The sequence below is a fragment of the Carettochelys insculpta genome, chromosome 5, assembly GCF_033958435.1.
Source record: "Carettochelys insculpta isolate YL-2023 chromosome 5, ASM3395843v1, whole genome shotgun sequence".
Classification (NCBI taxonomy): Eukaryota; Metazoa; Chordata; order Testudines; family Carettochelyidae; genus Carettochelys; species Carettochelys insculpta.
The window spans coordinates 29493358-29513104 of NC_134141.1; the positions used below are offsets into that span (position 1 = coordinate 29493358).

The 19747-nt window shown below is 46.7% G+C and overlaps 1 protein-coding gene across 1 annotated transcript in view; it reads right to left on the reverse strand.

Annotated features, from left to right (window-relative positions):
* GLDC (glycine decarboxylase) overlaps positions 1–19747 on the reverse strand; it is a 92602-nt gene that overhangs the window by 27608 nt on the left and 45247 nt on the right. Inside the window, exons 9-16 of the mRNA XM_074994883.1 lie at positions 18766–18871; positions 17989–18128; positions 16535–16615; positions 15078–15175; positions 14217–14301; positions 14085–14126; positions 9826–9968; positions 7240–7315 (exon numbers count right to left, since the gene is read on the reverse strand). Of these exons, the coding sequence (XP_074850984.1) occupies positions 7240–7315; positions 9826–9968; positions 14085–14126; positions 14217–14301; positions 15078–15175; positions 16535–16615; positions 17989–18128; positions 18766–18871 (771 nt within the window). The remainder of the gene's footprint in view (positions 1–7239; positions 7316–9825; positions 9969–14084; positions 14127–14216; positions 14302–15077; positions 15176–16534; positions 16616–17988; positions 18129–18765; positions 18872–19747) is intronic.

The following is a 19747-nucleotide window of genomic DNA, read 5'->3' on the forward strand; positions in this document are numbered from 1 at the left end:
CCCAGACAGTGAGAGTGTCAGGAAGGGGTCCGGGATCCTGTGACCATAGTTCACCATTCCTGGCCCCTGGAGCTGTGGCAGCCCTAGCTGTGGATGGTCAGTTTCCACAAAATGTCAGTGGCCTGCCGACCCTGATGAGCTGAGAGCCAAAGGTTGCCAACCCCTATCCTAGGATATGGTTTCTCAGCCTGGGGAATGAAGACCACGTTCTAGATTCACCTGCACCTTTCACTACGCCTTGCTCAGAGGGAAGTCCCCAAAAAACTTTCTATTTTAAGACGGCATCACAGTACAGAAAAAAGCTGAGGACAACATTTTTGCCACTATGTACATCTGATCAGGCAGTTGCAACAGTCTTAAAGGTGGACTTCATTACATCATCTCAATCCTTTTTCTACTGAAAAAAAAAATCTACATTATGCAATGACATTCATACCTAAAGCTGAGGTAGACATGACATTCCTTCCAAACTCAACCAAGCATTACAAGTTTATTTGCTCAGACAATTATGCTACCCTTTGCTGCTTGTTTTAGATGGCTATGTTCTAGTGTAGACAATCTGTCAACAGAAGTTACTGTTGGAAGATATCTTCCAACAAAACTTGTGTCAACAGAGTGCAACCCCCTATGAAAGCAGATTGCTATGTTGATCTGCTCTGTTGACAGAATGCCCAGACTGTCCAACCATTCTCCCGACAGAATGGCCATCTGGAACCATGCAGATGGGTTCACGTGGCCAGCAATCCCCCCAGGAGCCCCAGCAAGATGCGCCATTAAAGACTTTCCTCCCACTGCCTCGATGCACATTCCCTGCCCATCCTCAGGCTTGCCTACCTCACTGAGGGACAGCACAGCTGCTACAGCAGGGCTCAAACACTTGCTCAGAGACACTTTGTGCTTTGTAGCTAGGTATGGTGCCACAGCAGCCCCCCCAGACTTGTGCTCGCCGCACCCAGGCTACGTCTAAACATGCAAGCTACATCGAAATAGCTTATTTTGATGTAGCGACATCGAAATAAGCTATTTCGATGAATGTCTACACGTCCTCCAGGGCTGGCAACATCGACGTTCAACTTCGATGTTGCGCAGCACCACATCGAAATAGGCTCTGTGAGGGAACGTCTACGCACCAAAGTAGCACACATCGAAATAAGGGTGCCAGGAACAGCTGCAGACAGGGTCACAGGGCGGACTCAACAGCAAGCCGCTCCCTTAAAGGGCCCCTCCCAGACACAGTTGTACTAAACACCACAAGATCTACAGAGCCGACAACTGGTTGCAGACCCTGTGTATGCAGCATGGATCCCCAGCTGCCGCAGCAGCAGCCAGAAGCCCTGGGCTAAGGGCTGCTGCACACGGTGACCATAGAGCTCCGCAGGGGCTGGAGAGAGAGCGTCTCTCAACCTCTCAGCTGATGGCCGCCATGGCGGACCCCACTATTTCGATGTTGCGGGACGCAGATCGTCTACACGTGCCCTACTTCAACGTTCTACTTCGAAGTAGGGCACTATTCCCATCCCCTCATGGGGTTAGTGACTTCGACGTCTCACCGCCTAACGTCGATTTCAACTTCGAAATTGTGCCCAACACATGTAGCTGTGATGGGTGCTATTTCGAAGTTGGCGCCGCTACTTCGAAGTAGCGTGCACGTGTAGACGCGGCCCCAGAGGCACTTCAGCTTTTGCTGAAACTCCTCATGGTCATATTCCTCCTGCTCCCCAGGGAGGACAACCCAGACACCAACACTGAGGAGCATGCCCCCTAGCTGCTACATGAGCCCACCTATGCTCACTCCCTCCAGCTGACCAGATGGATCTTGAGGCACAGCACCAGGGCTGACTGATAGGACTAGCTTGTCATGGTGCAGTGGGACAACCAGCAGTGGCTCCAGAACTTCTGCATGCAGAAGGTCACCTTCCTGGTGCTCTGCACCCTGTCTTACACCTGTCTTCCAGGACAGGACACCTGGCTGCAGCCCACCATCCCCCAGAGAAGTAGGTTGCCATCACCCCCTGGAAGCTCACCACCCCTGACAACTCCCACACCATCAGGAGCCAGTTTGGCATGGGGAAGTCAACTGTCAGGGCCATCCTCATGCAGGTTAGGCACTCTTGGGCTCTAGAACTTGCAAAGTAGGAGGGGTTGTCCTGACCAAGATGGACTCTTGGGAAGCGGGGCTGGGGATGTGACAGGTAGAGAGGAAACTCCATTCCTGGGGGACCATGCCACCCCACCCTCGCACAGCCCTGCTGCCGGGGCGAGGGCAGCCTCATGGGTAGGGCTGCACATGGAGGATTTGGTGGGGAGGGGACAGGAGGGTGCAGAACTCCCTCCCTCAGTCCCTAACGTATGTGTTTAGTCCCCTCCCCTTTCAGGTCATGACGGCCAACACCACCATCCTGCTGTGGAAGATCATCCTTCCCACAGACATGATCACAGCTGTGGCTGGAGTCGCTGCGCTGGGGGTTCCCTAACTGTGTTGGGGCAAATGATGGAACCTACATCCATGCCCCAGACCACAGCATGGCCAAGTTCATGAACAGAAAAGGATATTACTCTATCATGCTGTAGGCTCTGGATTGACCACTGGGGACAGTTCCTCAATATGTACATCAGGTGGTTGGCCTGGGCACACGATGTACGGGTATTGTGTAACTCCAGCCTGTGCCAGAGGATGGAGGTGGGCATCTTCATCCACCGTGGGGAGCTGGCAGTTGGTGACATGAACATGCTACTTTGCATTGCTGGGGGTGCCACCTACGCCCTCATGGCGTGGCTTATGAAACCATATATTGGGCAGCTGGACCTGAGTCAGGAACTGTTGAATGCCTGGCTCAACTGGGCATGGCTGCAAGCTGAGTGCACCTTTGGCTGCCTGAAGGCATGCTTTAGGTGCCTGCTTACCCACCTGGATGTGGGGGAGCACAACATCCCACAAGTCGTGGCAGCATGCTGAGCTCTCCACAACATTCTGTAGGAAAAGGGGGAGACCTTCCTCCAGGAGCGGGGGCAGACACTGTCTGCGGGTATGAACAGCTGGGCACAACTCCAGTCCACTGAGGCCATAGGAATGGATTGCAGATCTGGGAGGCCCTAAGGGAGACCTTCTTCTATGGTCCCCAGTGACCCTCCCCAGGACACCTCAGTGGGGGACCTTGGGCCTGCAGTCCTATCCTATTCCTACCATGACCCCTCACTTTGCCTTCTCATTGATCCCTGACACCTCCCCTATGAAGAAGGATGTGGAGGTGGTGAACCAAGATCTTTTATACTTGAACATAAAAAAATGTGTTAAGTAAACATTGTCACCAAAACCGATCTAAAATGCAATAAAATGTACCTATATACAGTGGGGGGCACCCCAAGACCCCACAGGGGTGTGGGATCCCCTCCCCCTGTGGTTCAGGGTCTCCCTCAGGACAGGGTTGGACCCAGGAACACAGGGAGCTATGGAGGCAGTGGAGGTGTCAGCAGGGGGTGCCTGGAGAGCAGGGTCATGGCCCTGGCCATCACCCACTGGAGCTGGTCCAGGACAGCCTGCAGGAGCAGGACAGCAGGGGGAGCAGGTGTGACAGCCACAGGTGGCTGAGCCAACAGGTCCCACCAGACGCCAGTGGCAGCATCAAAGCAGGAAAGCAGTTGGTCCCAGGCCTGCAAACACCACTCTTGGTCCTGCACCCACCACTGTCAGTCATCCCACAGCCACTGCTCAAGAAGGTCAGTCATCCTACAGAGAGCGGCAGTGTGGACCCTCGAGGTCCTCTTCTGCTAGATGACGGCCCCTCTGGATACAGGCCTGCCCTCTCACTGGTGGGGTGCTGCCTCACTCCAGTGCTGCCTCAGAGCTGCCTGACCCTGTCAGGGAGATGTGGGGCTGGCTCAGGCCTCGAATGGTAGAGTGCTATATGGAAGACAAGGAGGGGAGATAGTGAGTCATTCACACAGTGCAGCCTGTAAGGCCCTGCCCCCACACTGTGAGCAGCAACCTACAGCTGCCAGACGAAGGACAGGGATGTCCCGAGGGCACCGGCATGTGTGGCTTGCACAGTAGACCCTGTTGCATGGGGATAACATGGTACCTTTGGGACTGGGCTTACTGCTCTGCACCCCGCCCCCCGCTCGATGTGTTAGCAGCAAAGGGGCGAGTCCAGCCACAGACAGGTCCCCTCATGGGTTGTGGGTGAGCCGGGGTCAGCCTGTCCCTCCATGGGGCCCCCCCACACACGCACATGTGGCTCACAGTGCTGTCCATGGGAGCAGGTGCTGACTCCCAACTGTGAGCATATTTGCATGCCAGATGCCGCACTCCTTGGTGTGTCTGGGATCAGACCGGTGCCTGTGTGGCTGGCCTGCTTCCTGTCCGGGCCCCCATCCCCACAGGGCCAGGGGCTCACCTGGCATCCTGTGAGTCTGGCAGTGGGATGGCACACGTGCCTGGGGTCTGCCTGCTGTGTCTGGGTGGGACATGCTGCCTTCCACATGGTTCCATGCGCCAGGATCACAGTGCAAGTCCCACCCAAGTCAGCTGAGTAAGCCTTGCAGCATGCCCCATCTGCTCCTGCCTTCCATGCCCTGGGTTGTGTGACGTGTGGGGTACTTACCAAAAGGTTCCTTAAACAGGCCCAGGGACACCCCGGAGATGGCCTGGTTGGAGGGGCCTCAAGTCTAGGACAATCACCAGAATGCTGTCACTGGCCTCGGACCCAGTGTCCCGCTCAGACGGGGATTGCGTTACAGGGTGCACCTGGTCCTTCTCCTTGGCCTCTGGCTGTGGTGGGGTAGCCTCCTCAGCTATCCCCATGGCAGTTGTCAGGTGGGGGCGGAGGGGGGGAAGATGCTGTTGCCTCCAAGGAGCTGGTGCAGCTCCATGTAGTACGGACATGTGGCCAGTCCTGCCCTGCACTGTGTGTCATGGGCCCAAGTGTATCTCTGGTGCAGTTCCTTCACCTTTGTTTGCATCAGCTCTGTGGTGCAGGTCGAATGGCCCTGGGCTGCCAGGGCGGTGACCAGCGGGGCATATTTGAGGGTGTTCCTCCTTTTGGCCGAGGGGGTCCAGGAGGGCGTGCTCCTTGCCCCACATAGCCAGGAGGTCCTGTACTTCAGGCCCTATGCTGGCTGATCCCTAGAGGGCCCTGGGGGGTTGCATGCTGGCTAGCTTGCTGCCATGTCACTTGGCTCAGCTAAAAGAAGTGGCTCTGGGAATGTTGAGCAGACAGCATGCTGTTGGGCTGCTTCCCTGCTCTCAGCTTCCTGCCACAGGGTTTCCGTGGCTCCCTGGACCTTTAAGAATGGCCAGAGGCAGACAACATAAAACCAAGATTGCTGTGGACAGAGCATCTCTCAGGGACAGCTGGTGCCATGGAAGACTTTTCTGTTGACAGAAGACCTCCGGGAATGCCTACATGGGCTTTTGTCAACAGATGGGTCAAGAGATGCTCTGCTGCTTGGGGGAATGGCAGAACACTGTTGACAGAAGTGCTGCATTCTGTCATGTTGCTGTTAACAGAATGCCTTTGTAATGTGGATGCTCCGCAAGTTTTGTTGACAAAAACTGTAGTGTAGACAGCCTCAGAGCAACACAGTTATATACAGTATGAACAAGTTTTTCTAGATGTTTTTGTAAGTTGGTTAAACTTGTGTGTTTGTACTCTTCTGTATGCAGGGATCTGAGGCACTACTCTAAATTGCTTACTATCAGATTTTATAGATAAATAATTGTCCACTATTTAAAACAAAACAGTATTTTCCTTAAGTAGGGATTTATCCTCAAATTCTTTGGGAAAAAAAACAAAAACAAAAGAAAAAACATTAGTACACCACAGTAAGGGTCTACATTGATAGGAAGAAATTATTCTGGGGTAAGATAAAGTTTGTTATATTCTCAAGCTTTAAAATATGCAATTTTAAGACAGTAAAGCTAACCAGTTGTGTGACAAGGATCTGTAAGTTTCAGACTGAGGACATTCAGCCATCAGTCCACTCCCCTCCTGCACCCCCTGGGCTGTGTCTACATGACAAAAATAAACTTCTAATTTGCTTACTCTGAAGTATAACTTCGGAGTAAGCAACTTCAAAGTACAGTGCCTACACACACCCTATTTTGAAGTTAAACTTCAAAGTAGGTACTACCCCATTCCTGGAAGCAGAGTAAGGACTTCGAAGTTGGAAAAACTAACTCTGAAGTATGGCAAAAATGTGTGTAGACTCTATCTCTGCTGGCTACTTCAATTTAGCACATAACTTTGAAGTTCGTTCCTAGAATAGATGCACCCCTTCTATCCTAAACCCTGCCCTTCCTTGTGGTCCTAGTCCCCTGTACCCTTCCACATGCAGCACCCCAGGCATTTGGTACAGCCAACCTCCAACATGCATCCATGCATGAAGTGCAGCCTTTCCTCCTTCTCCCATTCCCACCAGCCAGGACACTCAGAGGCCTGCTGCTCCAGTCCTAGCACCAAGGAGGGCCTGCTGTGGTCAGGTAATCCTGGGGGGAGGCGTTTGGGGGCACGAGCACCATGCATGAGGGCGTGTAAAAACTGATGCCACCAAGTCCAATCCAAGCCAGGCACACCACCCACATATATAAGATCCTAAGCCTCCCCAGTAAAGGCTGGTCATGAAGGAGGGCATATGCCATGGATACAGAGCAGATCTCCTCCCTTTGGACGGGTGCCGGTCCACTGCTTCTGCAGCAGACAGAAGAGAGGGATGGGGGGAGGAAGATCGTCTCAGGTTAGATGTGAAGAGAAGTAATAGCAGGGCCTTGGGGGAAGAGGCAATGTGAGGAGCAGGGCTATGGTCTAGTGCTGTGTGCCAGCCCCACATCTAGGTAGCTGCCAGTGGCTGCATGTGAGCATTTCCAAAAAGGGAAGGCTCATGTGCTGCTTGTTTCACACCTGGGCTGCTCTAGGGTAGGAGCCCCACTTTCCCCACCCCAGTTACACTCTTGATAAAACCTGAACTTCCCTTTGGCACTTATGCCTTTTATTCTTCTGGTACTTGGTCAATAGAGCCAATAATTGTGGGACTATCATCACAACACTTTGCAAGATAGGGAAGTGCAGTTGCCTGTTATGTACAGGGAACTGAGGCACAGCCTAAGTGACTTTGCCAGGCTTACACAGGAAGTCATCAGCAGAGCAAGGAACTGAACTTAGGTCTCCCAAGTTTCTTCCTCTAAAATATATTCTCTTAATCATCTTGTCCAAAAGGACTTGTCTCAAACATTTTCCAACTTACATTTCTATGACGTTCTCCTTTTGCATTTAAGTACGCCTTGATTGCAGCCAATCCAGCATATTCACCCTGGGCCCCACTGCAAAAACACCACAAAGCTCACTACAAAATATGAGCCCGACTGTCAACATAATTCTGTATAGAATATTAAAACCATTATTGCTCAAGCCATTTTTGGTGGCTTTGAGCAAGTTCAAGTAGTTTAAAAGAACAAATAGCTGCACATGTACAGGAGATACAAGCAAGTGCAAACATTATCAAGCACACAGGGTTAAACATATTATAGTGACATCATCAGCGACCTACAACAATTCTTTACGTATTGACCAGCTTCCCCATTTTAACCACATAATACTAGCTTAACTTGGGAAAAAAAACAGTTACTATGAAGATGATTTATCCAGGCCTTCTATTCTTGATGGACCTGCATTACAATGTAACAGACATCCAGAAACTGGAATCCCCTTCCAGTTATTTAAAGAAACAGAAGACATTTCAGTATATTGGGCAGGAAAATGAATTATCCTACATAGAAGTACAAGAGTGTTCACTGAATATTCACAGTGCTACTCCAGCAGCTTTGCTAATGTGCTTCTTAGATCTTTTCTCAACACCTAGTTCTCAAAAGCCAAAACCTCAGCCCTGCATGGCAGCTTGTTGCACCATTAGACAGAATAATCAGCCCAAGGTGATTCTGCCAGTGGACAAAAATTAAGAGATGTTACGCTTCACTGTTCAACTCAGGTAGGCTGTAAGGAATTAAAACACTTCATATTAATCAACTGCCTCTACCCACAGAATCACAGGGCTGGAAGGGACCTCAGGAGGTCATCTAGTCCAGCCCTTATAAATGTTACACACACATACATGTCTTGTAGAACTGGAAGGGGCCCCCAGAAGTCATCTAGTTCAGTCCTCTACCCTCTTGTCAGGGATGGTGCTTTGCCTTGCCATCTATTTGCCCCCATCCCTAAATGGCTGCCTCAAGGATTGAACTCAGAACTCTGGATTTAGCAGGCTAATGCTCAAATCACTGAGCTATCCCTCCCCATGCCTTTATTTAAAATAATTTAAAAAAAAAAGTATGGAGATATGCATCTCATAGAGCTGGAAGGGACCTCAGGAGGTCATTGAGTCCAGTCCCCTGCCCTCTTGGCAGGACCAAGCACCATCCCTGAGAGATTTTTTTTAAATCTATTTGCCCCAGACCCCTAAACGGCCTCCTCAAGGGTTGAACTCACAACCCTAGATTTATCAAGTAAACGCTCCAACCACTGAGCTATCCTTCCCACCAAAAATTAATTGGAGATACATATGTCCTAAAAGTGGAAGGGACCTTGGGAAGTCATCTAGTCCAGTCCCCTGCCCTCTTGGCAGGACCAAGCACCATCCCCGACATCCATTTGCTCCAATCCTTAAATGGGCTCCTCAAGGATTGAGCCCACCACACTGGGTTTAGCAGGCCAATGCTCAAACCACTGAACTATCCCTCCCCTGTTGAGGAACAACCCAGGGAAGAATCAATGCCAACTAGCTTCCTAGAAGGGATGGTGACCGTGAACTATTGTGACATTTGGAGGGGAGGACCAAAAGTTTATCAAGATCACATATGTAATGAAAAAGCTAAGGTATCTTCTAAACACTGAGAAAAAATTCATGATCAGTACATCTGAGGTAATCCCTTTATTACAAAGAACAAGTATCCAAGCATCTCAGACATTCCTTACCTCTAAAACGAGCAGGATAGTTTCAGTGACAGATCACTTTGTCTTAACTTATCAGAGATGACAGGAGTAGCGTGGAGGCAGGATTTGCGTAAACACATGGTTGCTTCAAAAGAGCAACACTGATCATGGGACTGAGGGAAAGCAGGAAAAAAAAAAAAGCACTCCAAGTTTGCCCCAAAGAACTCCAAAGTAGTTCAGGAAAAGGTAGGATAGTATACCTGGTGCAATCAGTTAGCCAGCACACACCTTTCACTGTGCTCCCCTGCTCTCAATTCCACCAAAGCTACGCCATCACCCCTGCACTAATCCGTATTTATTGCCAGGAAGGCAGATTAAATGGGTCATCAACAGTGTTCCCTGTAAATTGTGTGTGGGGGCAGCCACTCAGGAAATTCAAATGCCATCCAGCAGATTAGCAGAGCATCCACACACACAAACGTGTTTCTACTGGTGGTACACATCTACGTTTGCCTTCTGCACATGTAACTTATTCTGCACGTAGATGAAAAAAATTAGAGGGAACATTTGCTTCGCAACCCCTCAAATATGGGATTGGGCAAGGCATCCTTGTCTTCTTGAAGACAGAAGAAAAGAGGATGGTGAGATTTGCTTGGCCCTGTATGACAGAATCTCTCCCAAGCACCACCATGCACACAGCTTTCTATCTGAAACAGCAGTTGTCTAGCAAAAGGCTGCCACATCTATATGACAAACTCAAAAATGAAGAGGAGACCATTGCTCTAACCAGTGAGCTACCTTGCCCCCCCCATTTTCTCCCCCCCTCATCCTGATTTTCTGGAAGCAGAGAGAATTTTTTGTTAAGCCACATCAGGAAGTGTGTGTCCAGTGAAAGAGCGCATACCTGTTTGGTTGAAAGGAGATTTTGTCATAGCCTGTAATCTCACACAGATCTCTCTCGAGCTCCTTGAAAAGTTGCTGGTACCCTTGAGCCTGGTCTAGAGGCACAAAGGGATGGATATTAGCAAATTCTTTCCATGCGATGGACTAAAAGGAAAAAAAAATAGAGCTGTAACAAGAGACTGAATTTGTAAACAATATGTTTGGAGTGAAAAAGGTTAATGGTAAGGGAGAAAAACAAAAGGTAAGTAGGCCCCTCAGATTAAACAGCAGAAAGTCATTACTCAGCCTCTAAACCCTACTTAAGGGGTACTGATGGTGATTTACTCCCAGAACTCCAGGCAAGCAAAGTATGGGGCTCCTTTCTGCCAGGCACTGTGCAAACAAGTAGCAGACACTCTTTGCCCCAAAAATTCCATAATCTAAACAAGCAGGTTGGGAAAGTCACAGGATCATAGAACACTAGAACTGGAAGGAACCTCAAGAGGTCATCAAGTCCAGTTCTCAGCCCTCTTGACAGGAATAAACACCTTCTAGACCATCCCTGACAGGTGTCTAGCCAACCTGCTCTTAAATATTTCCAGAGACGGAGAGTCCACAAGCTCCCTAGGTAACTTATTCCAGCGTTAAACTATGCTGACAGTTAGGAAGTGATGTAAGAGAGTGAGATATCGAATGTAAACAAACATTATGTTGGTTTCACAATGGGGGAGGTGGGGAGACATTAATTAGGAGCAGCAATGAAGGGTCCTGTGGCACCTTATAGACTAACAGAAAAGTTTTGAGCATAAGCTTGCATGAGCACAGACTCACTTCATCAGATGCTGGTCTTGGAAATCTGCAGGGCCAGTTATAAATAAGCCAGAGCAAGGGTGGGGATAACAAGGTTAGCTCAGTCAGGAAGGGTGAGGCTTACTACCAGCAGTTGATCTGGAGGTGTGAACACCAAGGGAGGGGAAGCTCCTTCTGTATTTAGCCAGCCACTCGCAGTCTTTGTTTAAGCCAGAGCTGAGGGCGTCGAATTTGCAGATGAATTGTAGCTCAGAAATTTCTCTTTGGAGTGTGGTCCTGAAATTTCTTTGCTCTAGGATAGCTACTTTTAAGTCTGCTACTGTGCGGCCTGGGAGATTGAAGTGCTCTCCTTCGGGTTTTTGTATATTGCCATTTCTGATATCTGTAAAATTTTATAACAGTCTGGACCTATATATAGAATGCTTCCGCCGACGCGCACAGGCAGAAATTGTGGAGAGACAGCATCGTTTGCCTCAGCCTCAGTCGTGCGGAATGCAATGCCATACACAGCCTCAGAAACAACCCTGACATTATAATCAAAGAGGCAGATAAAGGAGGAGCTACTGTCGTCATGAACAGGTCTGACTACCAGAAGGAGGCTTCCAGACAACTCTCCAATACCAAATTTTACAGGCTACTTTCCTCAGATCCCACCGAGGAATACACTAAGAAACTACACCATCTGCTCAGGACACTCCCTACACAAGCACAAGAACAGATTTATACCAACACACCTCTACAGCCCCGTCTGGGGCTCTTCTACCTACTACCCAAGATCCACAAACCTGGAAATCCTGGACGCCCCATCATCTCGGGCATTGGCACTCTCACTGAAGGACTGTCTGGTTATGTGGACTCTCTCCTCAGACTCTATGCCACCAGCACTCCCAGCTATCTCCGAGACACCACTGACTTCCTGAGAAAACTGCAATACATTGATGACCTACCAGAAAACACTATCCTAGCCACCATGGATGTAGAGGCTCTCTATACCACCATCCCACACAAAGATGGAATAAATGCTGTCCGGAACAGTATCCCTGATGATGCTACAGCACATCTGATGTCTGAGCTCTGTAACTTTATCCTCACACACAACTCTTTCAGATTTGGCAACTATATATACCTTCAAATCACCGGCACAGCTATGGGTACCCGCATGGCCCCTCAATATGCCAATATTTTCACGGCTGACCTGGAACAGTGCTTCCTTAGCTCTCGTCCACTAACACCCCGTCTCTACTTATGCCACATTGATGACATCTTCATCATCTGGACCCATGGGAAGGAGAGTCTGGAGGAATTCCACTGGGACTTCAACAACTTTCACCCCAACATCAACCTTAGCCTGGAACAGTCCACACAGGAGATCCACTTCCTGGACACCACGGTGCTAATACATGATGGCCACATCAATACCACCCTGTACCATAAACCCACTGACAGCTACGCCTACCTTCATGCCTCCAGCTTCCATCCCAGACACACCACACGATCCATTGTCTACAGCCAAGCACTAAGATAAAACCGCATTTGCTCCAACCCCTCCGACAGAGACAAACACCTACAGGATCTCTACCAAACATTCTTGAAACTGCAATACCCACCTGAGGAAGTGAAAAAACAGATCAACAGAGCCAGACATGTGCCACGAAGCCTCTTAGTACAGGACAAGGCCAAGAGAGAAACCAACAGAACACCACTAGCCGTCACCTACAGTCCTCAGCTAAAACCTCTACAGCGCATCATCAGGGGTTTACAACCCATCCTGGACAATGATCCCCCACTTTCACAGGCCTTGGGAGGCAGACCAGTCCTTGCCCACAGACAGCCTGCCAACCTGAAGCAAATCTTAACCAGCAACTATACACCGTACCACAGTCACTCCAACTCAGGGACCCATCCATGCAACAAACCTCGTTGCCAGCTCTGCCCACATATCTACACCAGCAACACCATTACAGGACCTAACCAGATCAGCCACACCATCGTGGGTTCATTCAGCTGCACATCTACCAATATAATTTATGCCATCATGTGCCAGCAATGCCCCTCTGCTATATACATCGGACAAACTGGACAGTCTCTACGTAAAAGAATAAATGCACATAAACCAGATATCAGAAATGGCAATATACAAAAACCCGAAGGAGAGCACTTCAATCTCCCAGGCCGCACAGTAGCAGACTTAAAAGTAGCTATCCTAGAGCAAAGAAATTTCAGGACCACACTCCAAAGAGAAATTTCTGAGCTACAATTCATCTGCAAATTCGACGCCCTCAGCTCTGGCTTAAACAAAGACTGCGAGTGGCTGGCTAAATATAGAAGGAGCTTCCCCTCCCTTGGTGTTCACACCTCCAGATCAACTGCTGGTAGTAAGCCTCACCCTTCCTGACTGAGCTAACCTTGTTATCCCCACCCTTGCTCTGGCTTATTTATACCTGGCCCTGCAGATTTCCAAGACCAGCATCTGATGAAGTGAGTCTGTGCTCATGCAAGCTCATGCTCAAAACTTTTCTGTTAGTCTATAAGGTGCCACAGGACCCTTCGTTGCTGTTACAGATCCAGACTGACACGGCTACCCCTCCAATACTTGATTAGGAGGGGATCAGGGACAGAGAAGCGTTAAGAACAGGAAGTGCACACTACAGGGAAGGTGAAGAGACTGAGGGAGAGGGATTAAAGAGAGCTGAAACTAACAGCCTATCTGCACAAGGCAAAGAAAATCCAGTCAAAACTACAGAAAATTCTCTGAATGCCTGAAGGTCCCTGCTTTGGCTGCAGCTGCTCCTACTAGCTGGAGATTTTTACCCATTTAATTCAATGGTTTCAAAAATTAAACTGAATGGAGACTACCCTATTACTCAGTGATGAGATTAAAAAATAGGACATTTGAATTATTTTATTATTACTCAGTGCTTTCATTACAGAAACAAACAAAACCCCTATAAGAATCAAGATACTGTTACGCTGAGCACTAAATAAGCAGTAAAGACAGGCTCTTCTTCAGAGAGGTGAAAAAAAAATCTAACTTTTTAACTACAGATGATGTTATTAACACCAGATTCATAACATTTTAGGGTAGGATTTTCAGAGGCCTTTAGAACCATTAATTATCCAAATGCTATGAAAGTGCAATAGGAGTTGGTTACCTAACTATTTTAAGCATCTTTGAAAATCCCAAAATTAAAATCAGTAAAAAAGCAGGTAGAAGTTGTCATCTTTACCTTCCTCCTCTCCCAAAACAAAATTACTTTCCTATAGATTTAGAATTAAATTATTTTAAAAATCCACAGGTGGTGGCTCATTTTTGCTCCAATTCAAAAATCACACCCCAAGACATTAAACCTCAGGTGCTTTTAGACAATAAAATGAAGCCTTTACATGTACAATTTTAAGCACTTTGTCTGACTAGGTAGCACACTCTGGGCTGATCTCAAAACAAGGAATATTTCTGTCAGATATACTTACTGCAAGTTCAGATGAGCTATTGAGCTTCATTGTACAGGAACCCTAAACATACAAAAGTTTACTCAGTTACTTTTCCTCCAAAAAATCCACTAATAATCACCTAATATTTTTATGTGTTAAGTAAATACGTACCAAAGGAATCATGCTGTGAACAAGGGAAATATCTTTGTTTTCCAATCTTTTCATATACCGGATAATATTTGTTTCAGAGTGATAGCTGAAGGGGACAAAATGTGGCATTAGGACAAGCAGTTGAACTACACGTACTGGATGACCCATGCAGAAGTTCTCCAATATAAGAAGTGACAAAGACTGCACAACGGGTAACAGCCATTTCTTTTTGTATTTTTTTTAAACTTTCATAAGTTATATGTACTTCCTGTGTACCTAATACGTCAAACGTACCATCATTGCACATATGAAATAAAACAGTTCTATTAAATCTTCTGACAAGACTAAGTCTTGAAATAATAATTATGAAAATATGAAACGTTTGTTTGGTAGACAAACACAAGATGGACACAAACATCTATGGAAACCAATCTGGTATGAACACATGCAAACCACAAAAAGCCAAAATACATTGCTTAGCCTGGTTCACACTAGCGTAAGAAAGGTTAAAGAACTTTAACCGTTTGGTTACTACAGCCTGGCCATGGGTGAGAGTGCTAGGAGCTGCCTGCTCTAACAGTAAAAAACTGGGTTGCTTAGGACCCAGGGGAGTACCTCACCGCACATTACCCGGCCACTGGCTAACAACACCCCTACAAGAGATTTTAGAAGATACAAGTGACTAAAAACAGGCATTTAATACTGAAGTCCTATCTCAAGATGAATACTGGAATATAAGTAAATGGCTGCTATAGGGTGACAATCCCCAGTACAACATTCTCAGAGTACAAAAAATGTGTGTGGGGGTTGGGGGTGGGGAAAGGAAATGTGTCAATTCTCTATCCAGACTGAAAATCTGAAGTGAGAATAAACTTCACAAACCTGTTGAATACTTGATGTGTCAAGAGTTTAGAAGTCCTCTTAAATGCAGTATTCAGAATGCCCCTTGTTTCTTCTCCCATACCCTCAGCAACCAATTCCTTTAAAAAGTGGAGAAATATGAGCTAATAAGACATCTTCATAAAAACAAAGATAATGAATTTTTTTCTCCCAACAAGTTATGCAGTTATCAGTTAATTGAAATACACTGCCATCTTATTATCAGTATTGACAAGCACTCCTGCAGGGCACTGAGGGAGCACTGCCAAATCCTGAGGGTCCAATTCCAAAAATAAGGAGTGTCCCAAAACATTAGGGCTATGTCTACACTAGAGAGATCTTTTGAAAGAAACCCTTCTGGAAGATCTCTTCTGAAAGAACTTCTTTCAAGAGAGTACAAAAAAGCAGATCAAAAGAGCGATCTACTCTTTTGAAAGAAAGTGTTCACACAGCCCCCACTCTTTGGAAAGAATGATCAAAAAACATCTGGTGCCATGAGGACTGCTCTTTTGCAAAAAGGGCCAGAGGAGCATCTACATATATCTTCTTTTTAAAGAAGCTGTCGAAAGAAAGCACTCTTCCTGAAACAGGATAGGAAGAGTGCTTTCCAAAGGAGTGCCACATTCTTTTGATTTAATTTCGAAAGAATGCTTTGTGTATAGACACTCCATGGCCATGTCTACACTGAAACAAAACTTCAAAATGGCCATTTCAAAGATTACTAATGAGACGCTGAAATGCATATTCAGCACCTCATTGGCATGCCGCCGGCCGCAGCTCTTTGACATTGCTGAGTTTCGCTGCCAAGCGGCTCATCCAGATGGGGGTCCTTTTTGAAAGGACCCCGCCAACTTCGAATCCCCATATTCCTATCAAAACCCCCTTTTTCCTATGTCCAATTTCAAAGAGCCGCAGCCAGTGGCATGCTAATGAGGCACTGAATATGCATTTCAGCACCTCATTAGTAATCTTCAACATGGACATTTGCATGGCCATTTCAAAGTTCATTTCAGTGTAGACGTAGCCCATGGGACCTTTTGAAAGAGCACCTTCTTTTGAAAAATATTTCGAAAAAACTTGCTAGCATAGACGCAGCCCAGTATATCCAGGGTAAAAAAGTGGTGTAAGTGGCGTGGTACCAGAACAGGCCATTACGCAGCAACCCTCAGTTTGACTTCTCTTTCACTGAAGAGATTAAGATATCCCTTCTTTGTGCACAATGTGCTCAGTCCCCACAAAACAGAAATGGTCCCTGCCCCAGATAGCTCACTCTTGCCAAACTAGTAGAGTTCATGGAAAGAATGAGGAAGCCTAGAAAACGGAGTGACTATTTTTTTTTAAATTAATGATCTTGACACACTTGAATATAGTTTAATACAGTTTTGTAGCTCTAGAAAGTACAGATTTCACCTGCAGTAACATTTTATTAAGTATTTCAAAATGATTTATATTGTACTTACAGATGAAGATTCACACCCAAAGATCCATAACAAGTCATCCAGGTCTCTCTCAGTTACAGTTTCATCAAGTGACACTCCAATCTGTGGGGAAAAGTAGCAGCAGCAGCTACTCACAATGCACTACCAAGGGTTATATTACATGGTTGTGGTTTTGCACAATGATACATGATCTTCATTCCATTTTATGTATTTGAACTATTGATATTTCATTTACAAATAATATCAGTTCCTTTCTAAACCATTGCAGGTTCACATTAGTTTCAGAGCCATTCTGAATAAAAGACAATAACTGAATTACATATTTAATTCCATTATGGTGACATAGTTCTTCCCCATTTTGTACGTCACAAAGGGGACATGTTTTTCATTAGGCTCAGTGCTCCTGGTGAGTATGTTGAATTATTTGCAATCAACTTCTTATCTTTAAATACAGCTACAATAAAAACAGAACAAATTTGGAACTTATTTATATAGTACCCACATCAAGTGACCCAGATTTAAAAAGGTCTCTCCATGAAGTCCTTAATGAGTATAGCAAGTACCCACATAAGTTCCCTGTATGTTGCACAGCTCCCTAGTCAGTGCCACGCAGGCACTCAAGAAAGCTGTCCAGGTACTTGCTGTAGCTGGGGGAGGGGTAACACTACCCCAGTCTCCTGCCAGCTGTGTTCAAGGGAGAGACAGCCTGAACCTTGCACCTCTCCCCAGGTGTCAGCATCCCTGTTGTGGCCAGAGTGGCCCAGATTCTCTGCCACATCCATGGTAGTTCTTCCACAGCTCCAACGCAGTGCCAGCTGCAACCAACAAGGGCCACAGGAGAGGTGCCTATCCTGTGGCCCCACCCTACATCCCCAGAGCTGCAGGAGGGAGGTGCCTTTCTTTCCTAGATCAGCTGCTGCTGTAAGGAGAGAGTGCTGGGGGGGCGGGGAGGGGCAGAGGTGGGGAAAAAAAAAAAAAAGAGTCCTCTCTCCTTGCAGTAACTCTTGAACACCCTCCTGCAACTCATACCCCTCAATCGAGGCCCACCCTATAGCCTGCCCCGCTCCAGCCAACACCCCGCTCCAGGCCTGAGCCCTCTCCCACATGCTCAATCCGTTGACCCCACCCCTGAGTGGAATGAGTTCTGTTATGTGCACCAATGTGGTGGTGATGTGACATTTGGGTGCACATAACAAAACTCATTCTGAGGGGTGGGAAAAGGTAGAGGGAATACTGGTTTCCACAATTGGTGGGAAACTGTTAAAAAGACAGATTATGGAATATTAAATAGTCAGTATGCTGCCAAGCAATTCCATGTTTTTAGATCCCATTTTAAAGTATTTTAGGGAGAAAAATTGTGGCACAACATGTTATTTGGCTGGAAAGTGAGAATATATTTTTCTTTCGTAATAGCCCTGAAAGCATGAGAACCATGCTGTAGGCTCTGTGAAATATTAAGCACAAATGTGACTTACTGTGCTATCACTATAAATCCGAAAGTTTATCTGCCGCTGACCTGCCCTGTCCAAGACCTCCTTGACTGCACATCCACACTGGATCTTCAAGGTATCAAAGAACAGGTCGTGCTGCAATGTGTGACCTGCTCGCTTAAGACCTAAAAGAAACAAGTAAATTCCATCTATTCCATGCTTCATTGATCCCTTCTCCGCTTAGATAAGTACTATTTTAACAAGAGTTATGAGACACTGACTACATGGAACAGCAAAATCTAGCAGCAGTTCTACCAAAGTGCAATTCTGAATGTAATGTTTTCCATCTGAGCTTTCTTTATGATGTACACTAAGAGAACTGTTGGCTAAATAAGACCTCATTGAAAATTCAATACAAAAGAGACAGACCTTTGTATTTTCTCTCCCACTGTCAATATTAAAAAAAATAAATAAAAAATAAAAAAACCCACACCCACACCACACAAGATAAATCTCTACACACATCTATAAATCTAAGTAGTCCTAGAGGGTGGCTTAGAATAGGAAAAGCCCACAAACCTTAAAACTTTCCCAAAAGCACACAATCTTAAGGGCAGGACTGCAAGTACTGAGGACTTCAAGGAAATCCTCCATTATTGCTCTAGCACTAACACAGCCCTTTCTTTATTAACAGTGGTAGTAGCACTAGCTTAAGTTAGTTATAATTACTTCTACCATATGATCATCTCAATCCAACCAGGACAGCTGTAGAGGTGCGAACATGCAAGATATACCCCTTTATACTTGCTGAAAAATACTCACCCTCAGCTAAGATTAGAGTGGCATTGTGCACCCTTCTTGCGATGTGCTTTAACCCATCCGAACCATGGTAGACTCCATACATGGCAGCCATGTTAGCCAGAAGTGCCTAAAACATACAAACATACTTTAGAAACAAAAAGCAGTCAAGTAGCACTTTAAAGACTAGCAAGATAGTTTACTAGGTGAGCTTTCATGGGACAGACCCACTTCTTCAGACCATAGCCAGACCAGAACAGACTCAATATTTAAGGCACAGAGAACCAAAAACAGTAAGCAAGGAGGACAAATCAGAAAAAGATAATCAAGGTGAGCAAATCAGAGAGTAGAGGGGTGGGGGGGGGGAAGGTCAAGAATTAGATTGAGCCAAGTATGCAGATGAGCCCCTATAGTGACTCAGAAAGTTCCCATCACGATTTAAACCATGTGTTAATGTGCCGAATTTGAATATAAAAGTCAGCTCAGCTATTTCCCTTTCCAGAACGGTGTGATAATTCTTCTTCAGTAACACACATACCTTTAGGTCATTGACAGAATGCCCCATTCCATTAAAATACTGACTAACTGGTTTGTGGATCTGGAGCGTTTTGATGTCTGTTTTGTGCACATTGACCCTTTGTCTAAGGGAGTTAGAAGTCTGTCCAATATACAAAGCATCTGGGCATTGTTGGCACACGATGGCATATATGATGTTAGTAGAGGAGCATGAGAAAGTGCCCGTGATTCTGTGAGTAACCTGGTTAGGTCCAGTGATGGTATTTCCAGAGAAGATATGTGGACAAAGCTGGGAGCGGGCTTTGTTGCAGGGAAAGGTTCCAGGACTGGTATTCCTGGGGTATAGACTGTGGCTGCTAGTGAGGATCCTCATGAGGTTGGGAGATTGTCTGTAGGAGAGAACAGCCAGGTCACCCAGGGCCTTCTGGAGTGTGGCATCCTGATTAAGGATCGGGCCAGACGAATACCCAGAGACCTGCTACTCCAAGAT